Source organism: Paroedura picta, chromosome 5 (genome assembly GCF_049243985.1).
Source record: "Paroedura picta isolate Pp20150507F chromosome 5, Ppicta_v3.0, whole genome shotgun sequence".
Lineage (NCBI taxonomy): Eukaryota > Metazoa > Chordata > Lepidosauria > Squamata > Gekkonidae > Paroedura > Paroedura picta.
Window position 1 is genome coordinate 98,459,622 of NC_135373.1, and position 27,461 is coordinate 98,487,082.

The 27,461-nt window shown below is 43.1% G+C and overlaps 1 protein-coding gene across 2 annotated transcripts; it reads right to left on the reverse strand.

The window, feature by feature from the left end:
• On the reverse strand, window positions 1-27,461 carry CCDC134 (coiled-coil domain containing 134). Of its 2 annotated transcripts, XM_077339356.1 has the most exons (8): window positions 27,122-27,461; window positions 15,100-15,244; window positions 13,430-13,536; window positions 9,940-10,061; window positions 8,985-9,069; window positions 6,726-6,907; window positions 4,777-4,848; window positions 1-2,167 (listed from the first exon to the last, which is right to left on the reverse strand). In XM_077339356.1, exons 3-8 carry the CDS (start codon window positions 13,524-13,526, stop codon window positions 2,042-2,044), a joined length of 684 nt encoding a protein of 227 aa, XP_077195471.1. In that variant the 5' UTR covers window positions 13,527-13,536; window positions 15,100-15,244; window positions 27,122-27,461; the 3' UTR covers window positions 1-2,041. The 2 variants fall into 2 exon arrangements, with proteins under 2 accessions (XP_077195471.1, XP_077195470.1); XM_077339355.1 differs by lacking the exon at window positions 15,100-15,244 and having other exon boundaries at window positions 27,122-27,459.

Below are 27,461 nucleotides of genomic sequence, written 5' to 3' on the forward strand. Positions count from 1 at the left end.
TTCTTTCAAATTTCAGTTTTATTCAAGAAAAGCAGAGTCCAATTCCACTGTAAGGACATTTCTGAAAACAAATCGAGCATAACTGGCTGTCCGGTTAGAAAATAAGTGTCTTCCCCTTCCCTGCCACTAAACCAGCCTGGAGGCAGCAAACCATTCTACAGTATCCCATGGAAATAAACCCTCCTTTCCCATTCAAAATAATCCTTCACTGGCAAGAACAAGTTACATTGCAGAATTGTCCAATTTAATCAAGGTTGGAGAGAAATTCCCCCCAAACCATCCTTAATTGATGCAATTAGCACACCAAGTTCTAGCGATTCATGACATCCAGGAGACATCATCACTAGGTGAAATACAGTACTCTGCTGAGCTATTCAGTGACAGCAAGAATAAGAACTGTTGGTGTGAATCAATCCAAGTCCTGAACAAAAGCTACTTTTTGTGCCAAACTACATTTAGTGGTTTTGTGCTGAATGCCCACTCTGTGCCTGCATGTGAAGCCTTAATTTGATTCACCAGTGTCTAAATCTGGTTTGAAAAGAGAATATTGCCCATGAACCCTGACAAGGTCAGCTGACCTGTACTAAAAAAAACAACAATAAAACTGGAATCTGAAACAAAACAATCTTGACTCCAGGTACAAGTCTCCATGGAATGCTTAAAAAGATCAAGGGGGAGAAGGTAGCTTGTTCCTGTGGAGCAATAAGGCAATAGACTTGTAAAAGAGACCCCCATCATTTTTTTCACTGATCAAGTGATGAAGGATATTCTCATGGCAAGGTTTTTAGCCCTGGAAGAGGAGGTGAAAAGCTGGAAAAAGGCCAAAGTCACACTATCAGGCTTTCTGCTTTTTCCCAATGTCAGAATACTAGTATTCATGTAAGCATTTCAAAACAATGGCCAATACCACTTATCAAAACTACCAAAAACAGAAGGAAGAGAATCTAGTAGAAAGCAACAAGCAACCAGTCAAAAGACAGCAGGGTCCATTCTTTAACCACTGAACTACAGCAACTGAGGAAAACTCCTAGTAAGTTAAAATAGCAAATGCTCTCTGATTTGCTTTGTGTCTCACATACAGAGACAACAGGCTCCCCCCCTTGCTATAAGGAAGGGGAATGAAATCATTCTCTGTAATCTTGATAATGGTTTTCCATTGTGTATTATGATAATACTGTTTATTACAAAGTTGTGAGTACTAGCAGCTGTGTTGAGACCTAATAGCAGCAGAACTGGTTCATACAGACCCACAGGCTAAAAGCACGTGATTGCAGTGTTTTATTCCCTTGAACAAGAGCAGGATGCCCATTTTCTCAAATAAATTAACATTTCCCCCCTTTCCAGGTTTATAGGTCTTGTGAGAAGATGTCATTGGTCAAGGAAGGCTTTGATAATAGACTTCATAGAACCAGGAATAGTCTGAAGAAAGACACTAAAAAAAACAGCACCTCTCCGATGTTTCTCTGTTACATTCAAAAGGATGAGAGTTAAATAGAGCAAGTAAGAATTCCTAAAGAATGTGCATTTCTAACAGAATTCTTAACTTCCTCTGGTAATTCTGCTACCCAGAGAAACACCTGGTGTAGCTACACAAGTCACACTGCCCTTCTGACTGCACAGTAATACACAACATTCTGTGTTATGAACTGCAGAAATGGCACGTACCATAAATTCCTTGCTCCCCACACCCCTCCCCAAAGCATTCTTAGCATTACAGACTGGTAAAGCCAGAGGGAACAAAGATAAACAGAGACACTGAAAATGGTCCCTGACAAACCTGTACATTCCAGTTACTCTGAAAAATTCTTCCACCAAGGAAGTATGTGCTCAAAGACCAACCCCTCCATGTGGGTGTGTCTTGAGGCTAAATTCTGTAGTTGCCAAAGCAGCTGTCAAAATTAGAAACCTCCAAAATCTGATAGACAAAATCATCAACTTTCTTGGCATTTTCCTGAGGTCACAAGGGGGCTGGGAGGTTCCTCTTCTGGCTGCTCTGGCTCCTGCCAGGACGGGTCACAGAGAAAAAGGCAGGCAAGCAGCATTATAGCTCAGACTGTGAGCGTGAGATACGCGGCCCCTTGCGGATCTCCTTCCGTTTCTCCTCTTTTTTCCGTCGCTTCTCTTCCTCCCGGAGAGCCTTCTGGAATGTGTCTGCACTGGGGAAAAACTGAGAACAAGAAGGAATGAACTCAACCATGGGGAGCATTTTTTCTGCACAAGTTCTGCACAAAGTTACTGTCACCTGAACTGTTTAGCTCCACAATTCTTGTGACTTTCAGGAGGCACAAATCTGGCACCACACCTGCACAGGAAAATACCTCTTGCTCTCCTCATGGGCAATTTCAGCTCCATACCAGAATAGAAACTCACCAACAGAGAGACTTGCCAGGATTCACACTGAAAGGCCTTCTATACAGTCATACTATGCTTTTTTGCCCCACCTACTGGACTGGGAGAAAGGGAAATAGTCATGTCCCGCTGCTTGCTACCCACAAGGCTTGGGGGTCAGGTACTTTGTTCTTATAACAAGGCTAGAAGATGATTAGCAGTTTCCAAACTTATCTTTATGCACAATGTCTTGGTCTGAATTTACTTCTATTATAACCTGTTGACAGATACGGCTGGACTTTGAACCCCTGCTGAATTCAGTTCAAAGCTAAAGCATTCCCAACAGACTTGGTCAAGTATCTGCTTTAAGTCCTGCTCTAGTTAATTTATACCAATTGCCTCAGTCTTTTTCAATCTTTTAATCATTAAGTAACCCCTGAAATATTCTTCAGGCTTCAAGTAACTCTGGAAGTGATGTTAGCAGACCACGCCCCCTGGAAGTGACATGGATAAGGAGGATTTAATTTTAATTTAATTGATATCAGCTGTTCTGGTGGCTAGAAAAAAAAATCCAGACCCTGGCAGCAGGTATGAGCTAGGCCCCTGTTCCCACCCACCCCCAAGCCCTGAAGCTGCCCAAGCCAATCATGGACATTTTGGGAGGGTGCCAGTCAACCTGCCCAAATAAGAAAAAAAAAACAGTTAATTTTTAAATCTTTTAAAAATATTTTGGAAAAATTAATCCCCCCCCCCCCCCCGCAACTGGCATAACCCCAGTTGGGAAATGCTGGTCTAACTGCTCATATATTAGGAAACCTTTCCAAATACTCAATCAAAATGTAGCTTCCTGAAAATTAAGCCCATTAGATATAGTCCTACCTTCTGGAGAAGCAGAGAACAAAGTCTTTGCCTTCTTCCAGGTAACAACCATGACCACCATGTCTCCTCCAGACTAAACATACCACAACTCCTTCAATCTTTTCTTATGAGACTTGTTTCCAGAACCCTGACCCATCTTTGTTGTCTTTCTCTGAACCCACCCCTGTTTGTCTACATCTTTCTTAATTAGTGGTATCCAGAACTGGGCACAATACTGATGAGGGCTGCCTAGCAAGGAATTAAGTGGAGCTATTGCTCTGCATGAACTAGGCAATGCTTCTATTAATACAAAACTGCATGGACCTTTTGCATAGCTATATCACAACTGCTGACCCATGCTCAGTTTGTGATCAACTGCAGTCCCAAAATCTTTTTCACACCTCCTATTGCAAAGCTGATTGCCCCCTTCGTCTGTACCTGTATATTTGATGATTTTTGCCTTAAATAGGAATTAATAAAGAAAACAACTTTGATGTCATGGAAATGTAAAATAAATAGCACCATGCATCTCTCCCAAGTGACCACTCTATTATTCTCATCCTAGGAACATTGCTGAAGGACCTCAGGGAAAAGAAGAAGAAGAGTTGGTTCTTATATGCCGCTTTTCCCTACCTGAAGGAGGCTCAAAGCGGCTTACAGTCACCTTCCCATTCCTCTAAAATTGCCTCTACGTGGAAAGGAGCCACTCAACAGAGAGTGTGGAATAGAATATCACTTAGGATTCTGCCATCAGCTTTATTCTGTCACAGAGCAGCTGCATAACCCTGGCCAAATACCTCAGCCACTTCTCTGTCAGAGGATGATACATTACACTCCCTTATCTCAAAGGTGCCTAACAGCACAAATGCTAAGTAGTTGAATGCTATCAAAACTGGGTTCCTGCAGCTACCTGGCAGAGACTGAAAGCAGCGTATGTATTGCAGTCTTTGCCAAAACACAGCATGCAGTCACCGATCCAGTAAGAAGATAAATTGAACTGGGCAACTGAGAGCAGCTGCTGCTGAGATGATCCTGTGAAGCTATGCTGAGTGCACAGAGACTTCCCGTATGCAGCTGCAACATTGGATCATCACATCGAAAGGGAAACTGGCATAGGTTGTAGTCACAAAACTTCCCTGTTGCAGGTTCCTCTTTGGGAGGCAACAAACTCACACCACCAACGAAACATGGAAGGGAACATGCATTTAGCTGGTTGCACAGGGTCAGTACAATTGGTTGGATCCAGTGTGGCGTTTTCCAAGGGCACAAAGACTTCTGGCCCCCGATGATCCTGACACCCACTCCCACAGCAATCTGAAATGCCTCTTCTTCCTCAGGAACACTATTTTGGGAGGGAGGAGGGGGAAGTTGGGGAAGTCATGTTTTGAAGGTGAAGAACCTTGAACCTGTAGAAATGTTGTGCCAGATCCAGCCCACTGGAAGCTACTACCTGCTGAACAGGAATTTCTACTTATCTGTCACCAAGCAGTGCTGTCACTCCTCCTGCACTCTCAAGCAACATTTCTTGCCCAAAGCTAGGTAAATCGGAAAAACAAAAATGGAGTAACAGTCTGAACTTTGTGGTCTTACTTCCGAATGGTCTGTTTTAAAAGGATTCCGGTAGTCTGGAGACTTCTCACTAATCCCCAGTTCCTGAGCCATCTGCAGAAGAAAGTACACCAAAAATAACAAATATCAATTTCATTCCCATTTACGCAATCCTCTGCTTCCCAGGCCCTTAATCCTTTCAGTTTCCTACAGTCCTGATTTAGTGCTATAGGGCAAACCCCCAAAATGTGGGAAACACTACCCCCTCCCTCTAAACAAAGGTTTTGCAAGATCCTGTGTGTGTGGGGGGGGGGGGTGTACTCATGCTACTCACATACTCGCCAGATGAATAGATCAGGGGTAGTCAAACTGTGGTCCTCCAGATGTCCATGGACTACAATTCCATGGACATCTGGAGGACCACAGTTTAACTACTCCTGGAATAGATTATCAGGAATAAGCACATGGCATCTCAATTCATCACCCATAGAACAGGTCAGATTTTACAAATATCTGGGAGTACTATTCCAATCAAATGGCCATAGAAACTCCCATATATCATATATTTCCTCAAATGCCCAGAGAAGCTCAGGTGCCATTCAGAAATTCTTCCGGCACAAAGGTGGGCGTACTGTTCCCGTAGCCCTTAAGCTGTTCAAGGCAAAACCTCTAGCACAGATGATGTATGGGAACCCATTGTGTATAAATGCAAATATTTCCAACCTAGAAAAGACCCAGGCTAAAATTTTAAGATCCCTGCTTCATGTACCAACCAGGAATGTATTCTGTCCAGACCAGAATATGGATATGTATGTCCATGTACTGGTTAAAATTGCTTTTTTCCACAAAGGGTTTGCTTTACCTAATGATGTCTGAATCATTGGTTGTGCTGTGGATATCCACTCTTGAGAAAAAAACTTTGCTCATATGGTCTATCCAAACAGTTAATACTGTCTCTGGGTTTCAACCAAGCAAAGGAAACGATAAAACAAAGAATCCTAGCTATCCATCGTCAACAGGATTTCAATCAAGTAAAAAATCCACTTTTTCCAATGCCTCCACTTAATAATTTGAGGCCATTACCTTATTTATCTAATCTTATTTTCCCAGAACACAGGAGATCATTTACACTCTTACGATATAACATGCTCCCATCCACTTTTAGGGAACGCTTATTCAAAAAAATACCCATCTGTGATCGTTTATGCCAGTGGTCCCCAACCTGCGCGGCCCGATGCCCTGCCGGTCCCCAGCCTCAGAAAGGTTGGGGACCACTGGTTTATGCATCTGCCAGGATGGGAGCACTGAGACATATGAACATGTATTACTCCAATGTAGGCTATGCAATCAATTCAGGGGAGAACTTATATTTTAGTTATCAATGATTCTTTTATCTTGTTAATGCCAGATGTTTTTATGTATCTTGTAATTTGACTACTGGTCTAGTACCGTAATAATAAAGACTTGACTTGGGATAAGCACAGGCTATATCCACAGGCTTCAGGCATTTGTATGAAGGGTATTTGAACAAATCCAATTGTGCATTGCTGCCACTAAGGTAACTTCATGCACAATTAAATTCTTACAAGACAATTTTCCTGGATGCCTTAACAAGTGACCCTTGTGTGGATTGATCATGTATGCCAATTACACTTGCATGTTTTTCACTGCCTATGAATTCAGTGCATTCATAACAAGAAGAGGTGTACACACAATGAGAAGTTTTGGTCACAGTACAGCTCACATCTATGTAAAAGATTGCATGTTACAGATATGTAGGTATTATATTTATTCCTACATTAAAACTTTTTTTTCCCATATAGGATTTTAAAAATTCTGGAAGAAGCCCTTTAGAGTTTTCTCCTCCTACAGATATTCCTTTGCCCAATTTCTCCATGGCAGGATCTGTGCTTACTTGTCATTCCTGCTTGTCACCCTATCCTAACAAAGAAAAGAGAGACAAAAGAATGCAAGCAACCACATGGCCTTACCAGTCCAAGTACATGCAAGTGAGGACCTTGATCAAATACGCCTGTCTGGTTGCAGAAGCCAATTCCCCAGCGGATCAGGTTGTTCCAGTTGGAGTTGCGATCAAAGTAATGGTGCACTATCTTAGGAAAACGCAGGACTACATCCCCAAAGAAAGCCGTGTTCTCTACCACATGGGAATATGCTAAGGGAAAAAGTCAATGCAGCAGAAATCAGTAAGCAATCTTACTCATTTCCTCACTGGTAGACATCAGATGAGTTCCTTGCCTCCTGAACCCCAAGTTACAGTGCAGATCACTTACCCCTTAAAGTGCTTTAATCTTTTTTTCCTCTTCAGAATTGATTAAATAATATTCCTCATTCGTTATGCTTTTAGAGGGGAGCAGGAGCATTTGCTAAACTAATATTAGCGAAGGTGGTCACTTCCCCATGAGCTATTCAGCTTGAATGCTATTGGGAAGCAGGTTTCTTCCCCACAGTATCATGGTGCTTTCATGCACCACTTCATTTTTTCCTCCATTTGTCGGCAGTCCTTCCCAATCTTGTTTTGCTGCAATGTTTTAGGAAATATGGCAGCAAAACATGGCTGGCTATTATGTGGACAATGTAGGCTCTTCCCACATAACCTCCATTTTCCCTTCCCCAGTCCAAACGGCAGCCATCCCCCCAGCGCTGATCACACTGCCCAAGGGGTTTTTGGCAATTAGTATACCGATAGACCATTATATCAGCATATCAAACAAATTTGAGGAGGAAATCCCTCTCATGGCAACTAGGGAAGGGAGAATGTGGAGAATCCCTCTATCTGGAAACTTCTGTATTTCATCGGTGGCAGCAGCAATAAAAGAAAAAGGTCACCTGGTGGAAAGGTTCTGTGAGCACGCAGAACTTAACTACTCTAGGTAAAACAACCCCAAGTAACAGAGTGTAATGTTGTATACACAACATCTGAAAAGATCAGTCTTAGTGATACTCACATACATGCTCACATCCCAAACGAGTGACTTAAAAGTTACAGGAAAACCATGGGTCACAAATTTGGCTGGAAACGAACAGAGTGCGTTATTCAAATACCCCCACCCCTCCATTTCATCTCTTTGTTGAAAATAACACAGGCATAGCACTGGTTTCAAGAATTAAAATTTCTTCTTGCATTATAGGAGAAATTGAATGCAAGCAGCTACAGTCTACATTTGTCTCTGACCCAGAAATGATATTCAGAGGTCTCTCTCTGCCCATTCACCACAGGCATGGATGACTAAATATGGGGTGGGGAAACAGCAGGAGAAGGAAAGCACATAGACTGCTTTCCACCTTCCAACTAAAAGAAAAAACTGCTTCAATTAACATAAAAATGAAGATCCTTTAAAAAAAAATCTGTATGATCCCAAGCACACTACACAAGTGACATAAAAGCAGGCAGATTAACGTCCTGCACAAAATAAGTGGCATATTTGTTTCTTTACCATCCTGGGACCAGAAACACTAAATGGGTGATGGGAAGCAAAAGTCATTACCACCACCGTAAATGCAGCTGTTGCTACTCCTAATGGTCCTGTAACTCCGCATCTCTCTGCCCTGGCAGACACAAACTCTCTTTCCTTTCCAGACAACATTTTTTTAAAGTCTCTTAAGAGTTTTTGGAGAAGGGGAGGCTTTACAGAGCCACTGTTTGGGGGACTTGTTAATTTTTAATGAGTTCGTACCCCTTCTTTAAAGGCTTTCATGGGTAAATCTGCACAAGAGTTTAGTGACTGTGAAACATGGACTTGCCTAGTTATTGCTTATTTTTACCACTTCAGTCTCAGCCCACAAATCTGTTTGTTTTCTTCAGAGACTTATATAGTTATACATGTGGCGTGAAATGCTGCCATTCCAGTGGCACGCATCAGGTAGATTTTCTATCAGAATCCCAAACCCCAGGGGATCAGACTCAAGCAGCCCACAACCTCCCCATTCAACAACACTAGCCTCATCCAATAGCATTAACTTCCCATTGTATACACAAGAGGAACAGCCAGATTCTGTTCTGCTTCATGCACCATATGCTATGCAGCATCACTTTGGCTCCCTTCCCATCCCGAGACCTTTACAAATATCAGAAATGATGACACATAAGAACAGAAGCGACAGAGGTGGCAGAGGAGAAGTAGCCAAAATGGCAAGGGAGTTGTAACGCAATCATCACTCAGAAACACAGGCGTAAGGGATACAGAATGCTGGAAGGGGAATCTAGGCTTCAGAAGTCAAAAAGCTCCCACCATCCTTCAGCTTCTCGTCCTGAGGGAATGGCCCATCTGGCGGGACATCTGCTGCAATAAGTATTGCTCGTGAGTCTTCAAGTACCTGCACATTGCAACAGAAAACAATTCCAGCTTATTCCTGCTCCTGCCAAAAGCACACTCCTTCCCCTCGCCTCCAGTGCCAACAAAAGCCCCTTTGCAACATCCCCCCAACTCCAACACTCCTCTCCTGCTTTTTGCAAATAGATGCCCAGCTATTGACACTGTTAAACAAGAGAATAAGAAGATGGGCTTGTTGATTAAGCAGTTAGGAGACATAGAAAACTGGCAAATGAAAGCAGCCTTGATTACCTTCTTCATGTGATGTAAAGGTTATCGTAACACAATACAATCAAAGTTCCAGATATGCTGGCATGATATGGCTCTTAACTCACAAGCCTGAGTCACGTTTCAATTGCCAATAACTTATTTACTTGCTTACAAGTGTTTTTGAGGCCACCCAGCCACCCAATATTAGCCAAAAACAAAAAACACATTGTGTAGTTTCAGAAAAGGTAGCGCGCATATCCACACTCTGACACTTTTAGGGAATGGCACTCTCCTTTATTAAACTGACAATGTGTCTCCGACATACTATTATGCATAGGCTGCATTGATCAGATGGCAGCCATGGTGCATTTTTAGGAGTCCCTACAGTATTGTAAAGCCCGCACCATCCTCCAGAACACATATTCCACAGTGAGGAATTGCTAGCTAGCAGACTCTCAAGGGGTGCCATTTCCCTACTTTACCATTACCAACCCATATATAAGAGGGCTGTGTGCCGAAAGCATTAGGTGCTAAATTTGCTCTCTATCAAATTCTTGGAACCACCCTGACCCATCAGCTCTCCAGTCCACACAGCAGTGTTTTTGAAGCTATGCAGTAAGCATTGAGCAGCAAACACCCTGTGCTCAGTTGTGTTAAGGCTGACCTTGAACAAACCCTTGAGCATGATATCTATGATTTTGTACTGCTGGTTAACATCGTTGAGTTCAATGAGGTTCTTCAACGCATTCATCTGGTCTTTGCGCTTCACTTCAAACAGTTTCTTATCTGCAGCCGAGTTAAGGATGCATGCATGGGAGAATGTTTAAGATGTTGACCTGCTCCAACTCTAACCCATCAACCCAACGCTATTGCCTTCTTTTAATAATTTTTTTTTGAAAAACAACGATAAAAATACAGAAAAGAAAAAAAATTACATATCATAAGTGTATGTTTTACCATTGCCACATACTCAATAGTGCATATTTTTGCCATTTCTACATACTAATACTGTTGGCAAATGGGTAATATAACAAAAATACAAAAGAAAGGACTTTTATATATCTTATAATAGAAAAATAAAAGGGTTCCTCCTCAGTACCCAATTCCTTATACACATATACTCAACACATTACATTTAGAACTGATTCTCATTCTGTGTCAATACAATTCTATATAGTATTTTAGAATTCTCATTTACCATCACTGTATATTTGGCTAGCTTATTTTCCCATAAGAGCCTCTTGTGGCGCAGAGTGGTAAGGCAGCCGTCTAAAAGCTTTGCCCATAAGGCTGGGAGTTCAATCCCAGCAGCCGGCTCAAGGTTGACTCAGCCTTCCATCCTTCCGAGGTCGGTAAAATGAGTACCCAGCTTGCTGGGGGGTAAACGGTCATGACTGGGGAAGGCACTGGCAAACCACCCCGTATTGAGTCTGCCATGAAAACGCTAGAGGGCGTCACCCCAAGGGTCAGACATGACTCGGTGCTTGCACAGGGGATACCTTTACCTTTACCTTATTTTCCCATTCTTCTAAGCACAGCCAAGTGTCTAGATTCCATTTTGTTGTGCAGGTAATTTTAGGCATTGCCACCATGTATTTGAATATCTCTTCCAAAAATGTTTGCAAATTGTTACGCAACATGCCTAGTATTCTTGGCTTCCATGGGGAATTTAAACTTTAATATATTCTGCATTTCTCCATGCATTTCCTTCCAATATTTTTGCTTTTTTACACATCCACCACATATGGAAGGAAGTTCCCTCTATGTCTTGACATTTCCAACATTTTCCTTTGTAGTTTTTGGGGGTCGGGGGGCCCTCCATGGCAAGTTGTGGCGGGAGCGTCCGGGTCGGGCGGCGGCAACAGTAGAGGTAGGGTTGCTGGCGGCGGCAGATGGCGGTGCTGCCAGCTGGCGGCCGCGCAGGCTGGGGCCGAAGTAACTGGCCGCCAGTGGAGGCGGCGACGGCGACGATACTGCAGGCGCCAGTGCTGGGGCGGCTGGTCCCCAACAGTGGGAAAGCGGGCGGGCTCACACTGGGCATGGCCACCCCCGAGCCGTTGATGGGGGTCATGCGCAGTTGGCGGGCCAGAGGAGAGTGGGCGCGGCGTGGTGGCCGGAAGTGGCGGCCAGCAACGGAGGAGGCGGCGCAGGTCGGGCAGCGGCCTCCGGCACGTCCCGGCCCTCCGCAGGCCGGTCGGAGCACAGACGGGGGGCCAGCGGGCTGGAACTGAGGGAGCGGGCCGGCTGAGTGCTGGAACTCGTAACCACACGGCTGGGGTGCTGGGAAAGGCGTCGGGCCACTCCAAGGAGAGGCGGCTGTCGGCAAAAGCCACCTCACCGGTGGCCAGGGTGACCTCTCCCCTCTTCTCCACCCCGGCCCTTCCCGAATGCAACGGGTCCATCTTGGGCGGGCGGGGGGAGGCGGCCAGGTCCATCGCCGGAATGGAGGCAGGTGGCGGCATGCAGGCGGATCGGGAGGAGGTTATCGGCGGAGCGGCTGGGAGAAGGCGGAGTGGTTTCACCGGACCCAGGAGGATGGATGTCGGCTCTCCTGGCTGCAAGAGCGGCCGGGAGAAGGAGGAGTACGGCGGCCAGAGGACTCACAGCGTCGGCTGTGAGTGCAGTCTGCGCGGTGAGTCTCCGGCTGGGGGAAGCAGCCGGGAGAAGCAGCCAATGGGGAGCCGCGCTTTGCGCGGCTCCCCATTGGCTGGTTGGGCCTGGATTGGACCCTCCGAGTTTTTATCCCGGACAGGGCCCACCTTAACTCCTCCCAGACAGCCCTTACTCCTTTATTTAATCCGCTCCGCAGGATATATAAAAGATAATATCTATTATGATTTCTGTCACCTTCTTCCCCTTCCTTAAAGATGACAGGAACTCCAAAAACAACCCTGGCTCTTCTGAGCAAGCTGCAAACAACTGAACAAGATCTTTTCTCTCTTACTCCAACCAGTGTTCACTGGCAACACAATCTTTACTTGACATGGTACCTACACATGACAGGGTATGTGCAGACGTCCTGGCTTAACATCAAAAGGTATATGTACTTGAGGAGTTCAGAAAATGCTAGCTGTTTGCAGCTTATTTCCTTATGCAATTTGTATTCACAGTGCTGTCCTCCTGACAGCCAAACTAGACAACTTCCCAACTATCTTCTTCTTTATAAGTTACCCTTCACTAAATACTGCACATATACTCCCTAAAAAAGGCTAACCCCTCCCCCAGAGCATTTTGGGTTAGGAAAACAATGGGAGGGTTCAGTCTTCTCCTCCCCTTGGGCAGTGGTCCCAATATGGTTCTCAGCTTATCAAAGTAATTGTTTCCAGTATGAGAATTCAGCACAGACAAATGCTCTGCTAAGTGTTCATGCTACCAATGAAAATTGGAAGCCATAAAACAAATAAACCAAAGCCAACTTCAGCTCCTATATTAATTTGAAGGAAGAAAACAGAATATTACTTTTTAATTTTGCAATACTTTTTCTAAAGAATAACATCTAGGGAATCTCCCAAGGTTTTTGCTGCATGCAATCTAGATTTAGAAATAGTCCCAGATTGATTTTACAAGTAGTGGTTGTAAGAGAAGGTAGTCTTGCTTTGCTGGCAAAATCTAAATGGCTGTACAACGAAGTACTATAAAGTTTCAGTACAAACAACTGATGACTGTAAAATAGGTTTCATCTGGCAACTTCCAATTTAAGAAGATGCCTAGAGGTCTGTAAAACATACTTGCTCCTTTTCACAGAACAATATGAAGTGTCATATACCTGAATGAAGTAGTTGCATTTCTAGATAATTGCGTAGCTTTTTCCAACAGCCTAGAAAAATAAAAAAATTAACTGCTATATTATGGGTTACAACTGGTCAGAACTTCACAGTAAGTGGGTAAAACAGGTTTATCATGACAAACATAGGTGCACAAGTTTCTATAATAAATATAATCCTATATAATTTATTCATGCCTCAATTACCGAAAATCTGTGTGTACAGACAATAAATCCGTGCATAAATATAAATCTACATCTTCCAAATCTAATCTAGTTTATTCTCACTTCCTCCTCCACTGATCATAAGGATACTGTAGTCAATAACACCCACCCCCGCCCTTATATCTCACAATCAAAAATCAAAATTCAACCATCAGGGAAAGGATACAGATTTCTAATCCTGGATCTGGATTTTGCTTCTCAGCTGTGATGCTTCTGGATAATATCAGCATAAAAAGAAAAGTGCAAGCTTGGAAATAATCCATTGTTGAAGTCCTAGAATAGAGAAAGAAAGAAGGAAAGGAAAAATATGCTGATTATTTTCATGAATGAGAATACCTACTTATGTGCCCTGAGCACCAAACCTTGATGAAGTAGACTACAAGTAAAATGTAATGGCTCTGTGGCTATCCAGTGCTCCTTTTCATCACAAGGAGTTTGAGGAAAGGGGGGGGGGTTATGTTTTGTTAATACGAAATGCAGAAACCTCTCTGGGCAAGAATTCCAAGCTGGGTCTTGTGACATCTGTCAGAAGAAATCTGTATCCATCCCTATGCATACACATCAAGCAAGGCAATTCTAACATTCTTCAGTAGTTTGTGTGTTCAAATAAGCCACCACAAAATGAATGCCAGTTCTGTTGTTATGAAAGGGCAAGAAAAATTCATCTCTATTAACTCTCCATAGTGTTCATAATTTTATAAACTTCCATCTGGCCTTATCATTTAGCTTTGTGTACAACTTCTTTCTGTAGTGAACACTCTGCTGATGGAAACCTGTGCTTGGACTTCAAAAATCTATTTGTGAGTATCTATTTGTAGACAGATGAGGTTTTTTAGTCCTGTTCCAGCTTTATGATTCAATTTTAAACGATGACAATATCCTCTATGTTCTGGGAGGACAGCTCTAACCAATGAGCTGCCAAAATATCATTGTCCTAGAACTCAAACCCAACCCCCTTCCTTGGGGATTACTTTTTTCTATTTTTTTTAAGAAAGCAAGTATGTAAATCAGCAAGCAACTACAAATGGATGGAATCATGAACTGCTAGTTACAAAAAATCCTAAAAACTTGATGTTGCCATCTAGAAATTTGTATCCCCCCCCAAGTTATGCAAAGGTTTGGAGCCTTGGGCAGAGATTCTAACATATAATCAAAAGAAAAATCAGTCCTCAGCTGCAGTAGAAGAAACACCCTCTCTTCTGCTGAGGCACTAAAGCAAATTGTGAAACAGATGGAACTGGATAGTGAGAGAAGATCTGTTGGTCTATTGGGAGCCTTTGGTCTAGACTGTGAAGTGAATGTTAAACATGGATTATGCTCCCCATAAAACGTTTCCAATGAGGAAATGAGTCCTTTATAGTTCCTTATTCTATCAAGAACAAAGCAAGAAGTGGCAACTGAAAATGACACAAAGGATAAAAAATATAGATGTAGATGTATAAAATTAGTTTTAAGGACAGCAAAGATCATTTGGAAGGCAGTTTTATATTGAATGCTCTTTAAATTACAGGAATTTGTTCCTAATTTTCCCTTTTAGGGAAGATTATATTTGCTGAAAAAGCCTCTTGTGGTGCAGGGTGGTAAGGCAGCCGACATGCTGTCTGAAGCTCTGACCATGATGCTGGGAGTTCGATCTCAGCAGCCGGCTCAAGGTTGACTCAGCCTTCCATCCTTTCGAAGTTGGTAAAATGAGTACCCAGCTTGCTGGGGGATAAACGGTAATGACTGGGGAAGGCACTGGCAAACCAACCCATATCGAGTCTGTCAAGAAAATGCTAGAGGGCATCACCCCAAGGGTCAGACGTGACTTGGTGCTTGCACAGGGGATACCTTTACCTTTATATTTGTTGAAATGATATGAAGATGTCCAAGAGTTCTTATTTCTTCTAGTTTTGGGGAAAGTAGACCACTGCTTTTTGTAGTTCATATATATCCTAGAGCCAGTTATCCAATAGCCAGTTTCAAGGATCAAGGTCTATTCCTGGAAAGAATACTGGACTAAGTGAACCTTGGTTTCATCTAACAAAATACTTACATTCATAAGCAAATGTGTATGTGCAAAGCAGAGGATCAGGGGCAAAATTCCAGCATAACTTCCATATATATGTAAGCTGACTTAACTGTTATACCCTCAAAACAATTAAGTGAGCCCAATTATACACTCTTGCTCTACAAATGTATCACATATCTCAGGGAATCAAGCAACAACAGGAAGTAGATGATACAGAACTGAACTTATGTCAGAGAGGAAGTAGTTATGCTGCTAGGTGGGGCAACAGCTTCATAAGAAGAGATGAAAAGAACCTTGATCCAGGAATTCCCAAATACAAAAAGAGGCATGCATACATATTTCTCTTGAAAAGGAAGCCATACTCCTCCCTCACTTTTTAAAATATACTTTTTATTGTTATTTTATAGAGATATATACAAAAAGAAAGAAGTTAATATTGATTACAATATATCCCCCTCCCTCCTCCTCCCACAGTCCTTGTATCCTGCTTGTGGCATCACTTGGCGAGTTAGTCCAAACAAAAGCGGCATTGCTCCTAAAATTCTTCGATTGGCTTTTTATTAACTGTAGATGTTAGTTTTGCCATTTTTGCTAGATCGGCTAGTTTATCCAGCCACAGTTCAATAGTTGGTATCTCCGGAGATTTCTAATTCTTGGCCAGGACTAGTCTTGCCACCGTGGTAGCATAGAAAAACAAATTCCTGGCATGGGAGGGAAGTAAATCTGGACACAAACTTAACATATTTTCAGCTCTCATAGGAAACTTAGTACTAAACATCTCCTCTAAAACAACATGTACTTTTGCCCAGAATCTATTAACTTTCTCACATCTCTATCACATATGATAAAAGGACCCTACTTTTTCCTGACATTTCCAACATCTGTTATTATAACCTTTACCCAGCTTTGCAATTACTTTGGGTGTTCCATACCATCTATAAAATCTTATACCAGTTCCTTCTTAGTAATTGACTATTTATTAATTTAGGTACTTTTATCCATACATTCCCATATTTCCATTGTAAAATTAGTTCCAATATTCTACATCCATTTGATCATGCACACCTTTACCTGTTCTGCTTCAGTTTCATATTTTAGTAACAGTTTCCATACTTGACCTTGTAAGTATAGTTTGACTTGAGTTAAGATATTCTCAAATTCCGGAAGCAGAGCATCCACACGTCTAGTAAATTCTGACTTAAATCTAGAAAACAGTTGGTTAAACTCGAACCACTGGATTTCCACTCATTCCATTTTTAGTGTTTGAATATCTTTAAATTCTCCTGTTACAGATAACAAGTCCTTATATTTCAGACAGGTTATTCTCTTTTGCTGAGATTTCGTAAAGTAAACTTCAACCAGGGATTTCATTAAGAAAGTGAGGGCGAAAGTCTGCTACTGTCTCTGAGTCATATATTCATCAAGCCAGATGACCACTGATTAAGGTTTGTTTTTTCTTCCCTTTCTGTTTAGGCGAGGGCCAAAGAATACTGTGGAATCCTTCCTCAAAGCCAGTGGTTCTCAACCTCCCTCAAGCCGCGACCCTTTAATACAGTTCCTCATATTGTGGTGACCCCCAACCATAAAATTATGCAAGTGTTCTTTTACAGAAATTAAACCGAAACTGACCAATGGCGTGAAGATGCATTGTATATAAATAGGGTTTTTTTTTTCTGGGAGTTCTCAGTTCAGTTCTGCCTCTTGTCCCACCATGCCCATCTTGCTCTTTTCCGCTGCTCCAGACAGATGCTCTCTCTTGATCTACCCCACAAAGCTGTTGTGTGGATGGCGCCGCCCCCCCCCGCCAAGCTGCTTGCCCTGTCCTGTGAAAGGGTTGTTCGACCCCCAAAGGAGTCCCGACTCCCAGGTTGAGAACCGCTGCTCTAAGCCCACCTTCTCCTCCTCCATCACTTTAATGGCTCTTCCAGTGAGAATCAGATATAAATCATAATTGCTAAACTTAATTTATTTGGCTGTATTACATACATGTAAGGCCCAGAAAAATGTAATGGGAACTACAAAAGCCTAAAGCAACAGCAAAATGTACACCACGCATAAACAAATCCAAGGCTGAATGCTGCTGGACTTTATCCACAGAAGTTACAATAGTTTTTATACTGATCTCAAGGACAGAGTCCAAACAAATACAGATGAACATTTCTCATCAGAGCATTCAGATACATTAGGACATTCAGATTGTATAAAGACACTTAGTTGGTTTGAAAAGAAAGTTTTGAGCAACCAAGTCTGTCTTGCTCCTCTTACTCTACAAATGATAACTCTAAAGACCAAACATGGTTAGGCTTAAGGTACTTTTTTGCAACCTAGCAAGGAATTATATTATAAAATTCTGCCCGGCTGTTCTAATTATGATCAAGAAGAGCAGAAAGATGAAAGAAATGTATTGAAACTAGCCCATATTTAATTTGCTTATTTGTTTGCCTTCTATACTGCCCTCACTTGGCATCTCGGGGCAGTATACATGGAACATGGAAAAAAGAAAATACTAGTTGTCTGATACTGGAGAAACAAGATGACTACAGGAATTAACTGATTCACAAGGCATGGAACACTGCCAAAAATGACGGAACTGACGGGTTACATAAAAGGCTTGCAAAAGCAAGCATTGCCTTGAATGACTTCCACAGAACTTCCATACAGATTTTACATTTGCTGAAAAGCTGTTTATAATTCTTGTGAACAAACTGAATATACTTTGGAACGTCTGGCCTAGTACTGTTGTTATTGATCTTTCCCTTCATGTCCTAACTCTGGATTGCTGGATTATTTTCTCCAAAGTGTTCCCTGTGTTTATTTATCTCTTTTAGTGTTCTTTCAGAAATCATAACAATAAAGTCTACTTTCAAGACAATCAAATCTTACATCATCCCAAATTATGATGAATTCATTTGAGGGGTTTTAACTCATATTATCTTTCAAGAGGTAACAGCTGATAGAAAAATTCCATATACAGGATGAAAATCTAAAGTCTACATTTCTTTTGCTTTCTTTCTTTCTTTTTTCTTTTTCTTTTCTTTTTTTGGCAAGGCCATCAAGTCACAGCCAACTAGTGACTACTCTGTAGGGATGTCAAGGCAACATTCAACGGTGGTTTGCCATTGCTTGGCTCTGAAGCATGACCCTGGTATTCTTTGGTAGTCTCCCATCCAAATACTGACCAAGGCTGACCCTGCTTAGCTTCTAAGATTTGACAAGTTCAGGCTTGTGCTCACAATTGGAACAACACACAGAAGATTAGCATGACAAGTTCAGGCTAGCCAGGGCTAGCCAACTCAGGACTGCACTTCCTTAAAGGTAAAGATGTCCCCTATGCAAGCACCGAGACACATCTGACCCTTGGGGTGACACCCTCTAGCGTTTTCTTGGCAGACTCAGTACGGGGTGGTTTGCCAGTGCCTTCCCCAGTCATTACCGGTTTACCCCCCAGCAAACTGGGTCCTCATTTTACCGACCTCGGAAGGATGGAAGGCTGAGTCGACCTTGATCCGGCTGCTAGTATCAAACTGCCAGACTCATGGGCAGAGCTTCAGACAGCACGTCGGCTGCCTTACGACCCTGCACCACAAGAAGCTCCTGCACTTCCTTAGGGGGCTAGAAACAAGAACTATTGTAAACAAGAACTTCAACCCCTAGTGGCTACCAAAAGAGAACAGGAAAGATATCACAAAATATGCCTACCTAGATTTACATCATGAAATAAACATGGTATGGAAATTGCAGTACCATTTTGCTACTATATCGACCCATTTGTTCCCATTTGTGGCCCTTAAGACTACACAGAAAATCTATGCTAAGCCTGCCCTAGCTAAACACAAAAGACGATACAGATACCATTATGGCACCAGACAAGCTCTGCGAGAGAAGCTAATGGAAACCAAAGCAGCCTGGTGCTCTCAACTAGATGGTTAGCCTGTCACGGTTCTCTAGTTCTCAAACTGTCTTATGGATTTTTGACCTTTATATGTACAAAATAAAGAGAAAAGTCATTGTTTTTTCATTTCACTGTCACAGTTTCATTTCACTGTTATACTACCTGCACCAATAAGGCTTCCCCCAAATCTCATAATCACAAATACATCAACAGTGTAGGTGGGGAATTGGTTTTCAAGAGAACTGTTGAGTTGGTTAGATTAAAAGCAAATAAAGCACAAATCCCAATACTGTTTAAACTACTGATCATTCTTTTTTGAGGATAAAGATGAATTTTAATAATATAAATTTTAAGTAAATTGCTGCCCACAGCTACCGACTGCTTGCAGTAGATCTTGAATGTGTACTATAAAACTGGTACACAGATTTGTACTAGCCTGAGACAAAATGTATTAAAGATATAACAAATTCCTGTATGTTTTCCAAAGTAGGGTAATTAGTATTTCTTTACATTATTTATAGCCCAGTTCCCTCATTTGGAGACAAGGCAGATTACACAGAGTAACGGATGGGATGTTCAATAAACAATACAGTAGGATTAAGGTTGTAGAACCAACCAGAATTTTAAAACCAGAATGGAAGCAAAGCATAAGCATTAGCATGACACATTAAACAATGCAAATTTCCATAGCAGAGTCCTAGTTTCAGTAGTACCACAAACACACAGTTATTACATTCAGATTTACATGGGGAATTAGTGAGCATATTTGTGCAGAAAACCAGGAACTTCTACCTGAAGAGGTAGTTGTGAATACTGAGTTTTCAATAGGGAAAGGATTTATTATTATTTATTTATTCACATTTATATACCGCCCTCTCTGAAGGCTCAGGGCGGTTTACACAGAACTGAGAACTATACAAAGAACCATACATATAAATAACTGTAGCATTAATAATACTAACTGATAACAGGGTAACAGAACAACATTAAACAGTAATAATACAACAGGTCCAGCAACAGAATGCCTTGATGGATTTTTGGGGGTGGGGAGAGGGAAGGACAGGGGCCCTGCAGATGTTGTTGGTTGTGCCTGGTCTCAACCAAATGCCTGGTGGAAAAGCTCCCTTTTGCAGGCCCCGAAGAACTGTTTTAGCTCCATTAGGGCCCTGATCTCCTCTGGGAAGACAGAGACCTGATTTTAAAGGAATAGAGAGTTTATTCAGGGAGTTGATACAATGGTGTGCAGGAGGTTACCCTAAACAAATACTAGCAATACTAAATCAAAACACATATTCCTTATCCTAATTATTATGACAACAACCTAACATTAAGTAGTTACTGCAAATAAGTGAAGTTACTATTTGAGCTAAAGGTGTAAATGTGTTTTTTAAATATTTGGAGGGAGGAGAGGAAGAGATTACCTGTCCTATTCTGCATAGAAATGAGATGGAAGAACAATGGATCCAGTGTATGTGCTGACAGTCAGTTGCAGTTCCTGGGGCATCCAGGATCAAATTCCAATTACTGGCTCTAAAGCCAGTCCAAATATACTGTTTTGACCCATAGCATAAAATGGAGTCTTTTCAAGAAGTAGAGTTGGTTTTTATACCCCTCTTTTCACTACCCAAAGGAGTCTCAAAGCAACTGATAGTCGCCTTCCCTTCTTCTCCCCACAAAAGACACCTTGTGAGGCAGATAGGGCTTAGAGAGCTCTGACAGAACTGCTCTGTGAAAACATCTCTAACAGAACTGTGACTAGCCTAAGGTCACCCAGCTGGCTTCATGTGGAGGAGTGGGAAATCAAACCCAATTCTCCAGATTAGAGGTTACTGCTCTTAACTACTATGCCAAGCAAAAGATAATGGGTTTAAGGAATACTTGAGCGTATCAGGAGAAAACTATAGAACTGACAAAATGGCACCAGGGAAAGGCAACAAGAAGAGAAGTTATTGATTTAATTATAATTCAAGGTTACAAAATCATATATTCAGCAGACGTTTTGGGGACAAAAGGACAATTTGAATCATCAGAGGGTATGGATTGTCACAGGGTGCCTAACATTTGAATTGTGTTAATGGTCAGTGACTGAACATGATGCAAAAAATACTTTATCTTCTAGTCTGGTGTGGCTTGACTGTTGTTGTACTGGTGTCACTCCCTGATTTGAACCAGAAAGCCTTCCTTGGAGCCATTTGCTGTGGACGGCTCAAGATCCTCAGCTGTGAGACACAATACACAGCAGTTGCTCCCCTTATTCGTTGTGTCTCTAGTAGGACTTGCTCAAGATATTAGGTATGCAGTGCATATAGTCAGGCAGGGAGAGAGGGGTGTGCAGATAAGTGGGGATGGCAGCATCAACAAGCTACACACAGAAGTATTGATCACAGTCCATAATAATTTTTCCAAGTAACTTTGTGAATCATTTAGTACAGTTCAAAAGCATTGCCTGAGTAGAAAAGCCTCCTTAAACAATTCAGTTTTGCATCATATGCGAAAAGCCAGGGGAGTGGGAGCCTTCCTGACCTCTTAGGCAGGTGATTTCATCAGGCAAGGGGTCACAATGGGGGAGGTATGTGCTTGGGCAGTTGTTGATTTTGCAGGTTGGCATCTGCAAAAGACCCTGGCTCAGATGAGTGAAGCTCCTGCAGAGATGCATGGGAGGAGAGCCGGTCTTGCAAATATGAGGACCCAAGACAATGAAGGGCTTTGAATGCAATAGACAATATTTAAATTGAGCCTAATGGGCAGCCAGTAGAGCGGCTATAACATTGGAGTAATACACATGAGCTATCTGCCTCTCAATAATAGTCTAGCCACAGCATTCAACTCCAGCTGGAGTTTCTGAACTGATGTTGAGGGAATACCAATGTACAGTGCATTACAATTGCCTAGTAGAGTGGATCCAAGTGCCCTGATTAGATCTACCTTACCAGCTTGGTTGAGTTTTTTTGCAGCTGCACTAACTTACTTCAACAATAACACTGGGTAAGTATAAACCTCAAGGCTCTTAATTTCATCAGCAATGGTCAGCTGAACTCCACCAAACGGGGAGAGTGTAACTTCCTTCAAGGTATTCACCTTCTCAATCACCATTACCTCTTTCTCTTCAAGGTTCAGTTTTAATTTGTTCACTATTAGCCAATTTACCACAGCAGCCAGGTTGTTATTTGGGATCTCTACTGCATCACCAGGGGATTTGGATAATAAGGATATATATAGCTGGGTATCATCCTCATACTGAAGACCAAAGCTACATGCTATTTGTCCCACGGGCCTTATGTACAGACTGAAAAGGATTGCAGCTTGAGCAACTCCACAGGATAAGTCCCACACTGATAACAAATGGTCTTCCACTGCAACCTTTTGGGTTTGATCTGTTAAAACTGATTTGACCCAGTTCAGCATTCATCTCTGGTACCTACTTCTGCCTCCATGCACCTTAACAAGATAGTATGATCTACTATATCAAAAGCTGCAGATAAGTCCACCAAGAGCTACAAGTCTTTGCCCGACATCAAATTGAAAGTGCTTAGAGCAGTTGAGTTATTCAAGAAGACTTGGAGTTGGTTGGTTTCTGCTCTCTCATTTAGTAAGAAAAGGACAGGTAACTGGTCACATTCATTTTCTATAGGAAATGTTTTTAAAACAGCAGACCTCTTTGAGTGGCCAAGGGAAGATGCCCTGAATTAATGACAGATTTATAAGATACTGACGGTTTATTGATGTGGTTTTAACATTACTTTAGCAGATAGGATGGGAAAGGACCCAGAGTGTAAGAAGCGGACTTCATCAACCCCAGGATCTTGTGGACATCCATCACAGAAACTGGGACAGAATGATCCACAAATAGACCAGGCAGTGTATGACGGTGGTCCCCAACCACCGAGCCATGGCCCGGTGCCGGGCCACGAAGGCCCTGGCACTGGGCCGCAGCTCCCTCTCCCCGTCCCCCCGCATTAAGAAACTTACCAGGCCGCAAGCTTGTGGCCCAGCAAGCTTCTTACTGTGGGAGGGGGGGGAAGCAGGGCTGCGCATGCGTGGCCAAAAATGCGCATGCGTTTTGCCGGTCCCCAACCTCAAAAAGGTTGGGGACCACTGGTGTATGAGTCCCATCTTCTGGTGTGCCAAAACTGGGATGGTTTGTGAACTAGCTGATGCTACGGTAGCAGACTAATAACATTTCTTTGCTGTCATGACTGCTGCTTCACAGGTCTTCCAATGGGCTCTATAGCATAATCTATCAGATTCAGTATGGGTTTGCTGCCAGCTTCGTCCTAGACATCTCCCAGACTTCTTCAGGTCACAGAGTCCTGTAGTAGTGAACCAGGGGGAAGGATTACACTCCAGGGGCAGGCATGGTTGTAGAAGGGCAACTGTGTTAATAGCTTCAAAGAACTTCACATTTCACATTATGCTGGAATAATTTGTTTTTAAATCTCTAAAGGACAACTGGACTTCTGCTTTAAAAGCTTATATGAGTGGAGAGCCAGAAAAGTGTTTCATTTAGCAATCCTGAAACCCTCTCTGGAGCTGAGAGGGTAAAATCCAACATATTGATATTACCTAAGTGACATTCTAAAATGCTCTGATGATGAGCTACCATTTGCATTCTGCTGTTCTCACAATCCCAGCAGCAAAACTCACACAGGTAGGACATAAAGATGTCAGAATGTAAGTGATGAAAAATTAGAGAAAGCACCACTGAACGGTCTTATCTTGCAGTCTGTTTTCCAACCCAAATGTGAGGAATATAAGAAAAGCCAAGAAGGAAGAAAAATAACTCCTCAGTATTTCTTTGGGAGACATGTGCTAAGTACTCCCTAAAGATATGATAACATGTACCTGGGGATTGGGAGCATATGCAAGAGCAAGGCTTTTCAACTGTATAAAGGCTTAATATCTGATTACAGCAGTAGCAACATCTTTCACAAGAATAGTTTGCTCCCCACACTGGGTAAGATGTGAAGCTATTTGAGAATTAGAGCAGACTGCAAGATTACCTAGGCCTTTATTTTCCAAGCATGATTGTCAAACATTAAAGTCAGTCATTGCAAGAAGGCTTATGACTTCCGCTTTTCTGCAGGATCCAGCAATAAGCTCCTGTAGCGTCAGCCAGGCTATGGTGCATTTGCACAGCTCATAATCCCAAAGGGTGAAGAGACAACTGTTTTGTAGGCATATTAGAAATATGACAGGGAAAAAAAATTGGTTTGGCTTTAGTGCAAATCGATACAAGCCAACACAAATAAATACATTCTTGCAATGTTTCAAAAGATAACTTTGGTAAGTTTCCGACAAGAAAGAAATTTATCGCTACAGGGCAATCCATTAGAATGCCTACCCTGTTCGCCAGCAGACTGATGAGACTCTGAACTCTTAGTCATTCTTGAGACTGGAACAGAACATACCACAACTCTTAAGTGCCCTGGAGACCATCATTACTGAACCAAAGCTTTTTGTCCATTATACCTTCATCTCATAATATTCTGATACCAAGGCTCTTACACTAGACATTTGATGCCACAGACAAATCCCATTGGCTCTGCAGAAATGAGATACCAGGCAGAATAGAAGCAGTTGCTGGACAATAACGACATTAAGAGACAGAAGGTGAGACCAGATGACAGTTCAGTGGTTGGTTCTTTTACAAATCATCATGGAACCACTGTGCTTACAAGTTTCATTTGTCCCTTAAGGCAAAGCTTCAGGGACAAGGAAAATGTGCAGCAGAGATCTGGAGGCACATGGGCCAGTTCCATTATTACTAAGAATATTGCATACTACTGTCTTGAACAGAAACTCCCTGGGCAATCTACTGACAGAATAATGATGAGCAAGGCTTCAACCCTGTATTTACTTACTCAGCACTAAGCTCCACTGAATATACTGGGATATACCCTGATACAAAGGAACAGAATATACTCCCTTCTTCCCAAGCCCTCTCAATTTAGCTGCTGTCACAATTGCTACGTATTTTTGTCTCATGGTGGTATTGAATTTCAGTAAATATAATAGTTGTGTTTTTGGGTAACATAGGCACAGCCCCCCAGCTGGTCTAGGTTTATGACAGCAGCTAAATTGAGAGGGCTTGGGAAGAGGGGGTATATTCTGTTCCTTTGTATAATCATTGAATTGCTACGTATTTTCCCCATATAGGAACTACTAGGATGGGGTGCCTCTGAGGTTTCTGATGCAAGACAGATTCCTGCTACAAAACTCTCTATACAATGAGAATCCCTAGCCTTGATACCCATGTCAGAGATGATGACGACAGTTAAGCAGTTATTCGTAGTCAAATTTACTTCTCATAAAAATAATTATATTCTTAATGTCTTATCTCCAGGTAAATGTAACCAAGCATCCTAAAGCGAAGTGACGTAACTGCTTCACCCCTGCTTATTTAACACCCAGATCAATCATTTGCCCTCAAAAATAACATTAGTTGCCCTCCTTTAGTCTTGCCTGGAATTAGGTAGGAAGGTACTGGTGAAAATGGATGCGTAATAAGCAGACCTCCATCACAGAAAAAGGCACTTATTGCCAAAAAAAAAATGAACAGCAAGACATAAATGCACATCACAGTGCAGTCTAAAACACAATTACATCCTTCCAAGTCCACTAAAATCAATGAGCTCAGAAGGATGCAGTTCTGCATAGGATTGTGCCATGGTTCTTCTAAAGACATAAATTGGTGCACAAGTAGGTGCACAACTTCCAGGAGATGACTGGAGATCTCCCACTGTTACAATTCATTTCCAAAGATCAATTCACCTGACCACTTTGGGTGGTGGACTCTGTAGTCCCTCCCCCAAACCCCACCTTCCCTAAGCCCCACCCCTAATTCTCTATACATTTCCCAAGCCTGAACTGGCAACCCTACCTACTAAGCACAAGACAGCCAATGTGGTGTCGGGTTAGAGCACCCAACTAAAGCTACAAAGGTCACTGGATGAATGCCCTTGGGCCAGTCATTCTCTGCCCTAGCCTACCCCACTCACAGAGGTCCTTTAACATGAAGTGGTGGTGGGAATTATCACACATATTGCCCAGCACACTTTAAGAAGAAGAAGAAGAGTTGGTTCTTATATGCCGCTTTTCTCTCCCCAAAGGAGTCTCAAAGCGGCTTACAGTCGCCTTCCCATTCCTCTCCTCACAACAGACACCCTGTGGGGTGGGTGAGGCTGAGAGAGCCCTGATATCACTGCTCGGTCAGAACAGTTTTATCAGTGCCGTGGGGAGCCCAAGGTCACCCAGATGGTTGCATGTGGGGGAGCGCAGAATCGAACCTGGCATGCCACACTGGAAGTCCGCACTCCTAACCACTACACCAAACTGGCTCTCTTAAGGGGAAGCATTAAGTTTTAAAAAGCAATATGAATGATCTGGTATGACAGCACCTGCCCACCCCCAACCTCCATGTTTAGTGGCACTCAACTGCGATAGCTGCATCAATGTGTTCCAAATGGTATGTCTTTTTGTGCCCTCAGTTATTAAGGAAGGCTTTGCTTTTCTCAGGACAAGCCAGATACTCTCAATTTCCCCCTTCCCCGTGACACTGGAAGTCTTTATAAGTCACTTTCCCTCCCCGAACATAGCGGGGAGTCTAACCCCCCCCTTTTCTCTCGCCCCGTACTTTTGTCCTCCTTGAACCCCCAAAAACAAGCTGCTCGGGGCGGGTCGTTCAAAACGAGCGGCCGTCAGGGGCTGCCCGGCCCCAAGCTGCCAGGGGGCACCCACCGAGGCGCAGGAAAGGCAGCCGGCGCCGAAGTTGAACTCACTGCCCGCCCCTCGGAGAGCCACCGGGTCTCCCCGCGCGAACGTCCCTCCCCCCCCCCCGGGCCTGGCCCTCCCACAGCGTCGCCGACCCCCTTCCAGCCATGCCCATTTGCTGCTGCGGCTGCTTTTGTGCCGCGCAGCCAACGGCGGGCAAACTACGAAGCAGTTGGGCTGCTTACCCTGCAGTTCAGGCGCTCGACGCTGAAGCCTCTGGTTCAGTCAAGCGCCCGCCGAGGAGGAGAAAGGCGGAGCATTGGGAGGGAGGGAGGGAGGGGCGCGGGACACCGACCAGCCTGCCCAGAAGACCCCTGGAAAGCCGCAGCCTCCCCTGCGGAGAAGGCAGCCAGAGCCGCCAGCCCCCGGCACGAGAGTTCACTGTGGCGCGGCTGCCATGCCGCGCGGCTCTCCCTTTTCCCGGCCGCTTTCTCCGGCTGACTGGCTGGCCCTACAGCTAGCAAACCAGCATGCACCGCACCGACGTGTCACTTCCTCGAGGGGCTTCCCGGCACTCCCTGCTTT

Coding starts and splice junctions, on each gene's coding strand:
- CCDC134 (XM_077339356.1), bottom strand. CDS start 13,526: ATGGATTATTTCCAAGCTTGCACTTTTCTTTTTATGCTGATATTATCC. Junction 9,070..9,939: donor TGCTCAAGGGTTTGTTCAAG/GTCAGCCTTAAC, acceptor TGCAATGTGCAG/GTACTTGAAGACTCACGAGC. Junction 4,849..6,725: donor ACTTGCATGTACTTGGACTG/GTAAGGCCATGT, acceptor TTTCTTCTGCAG/ATGGCTCAGGAACTGGGGAT.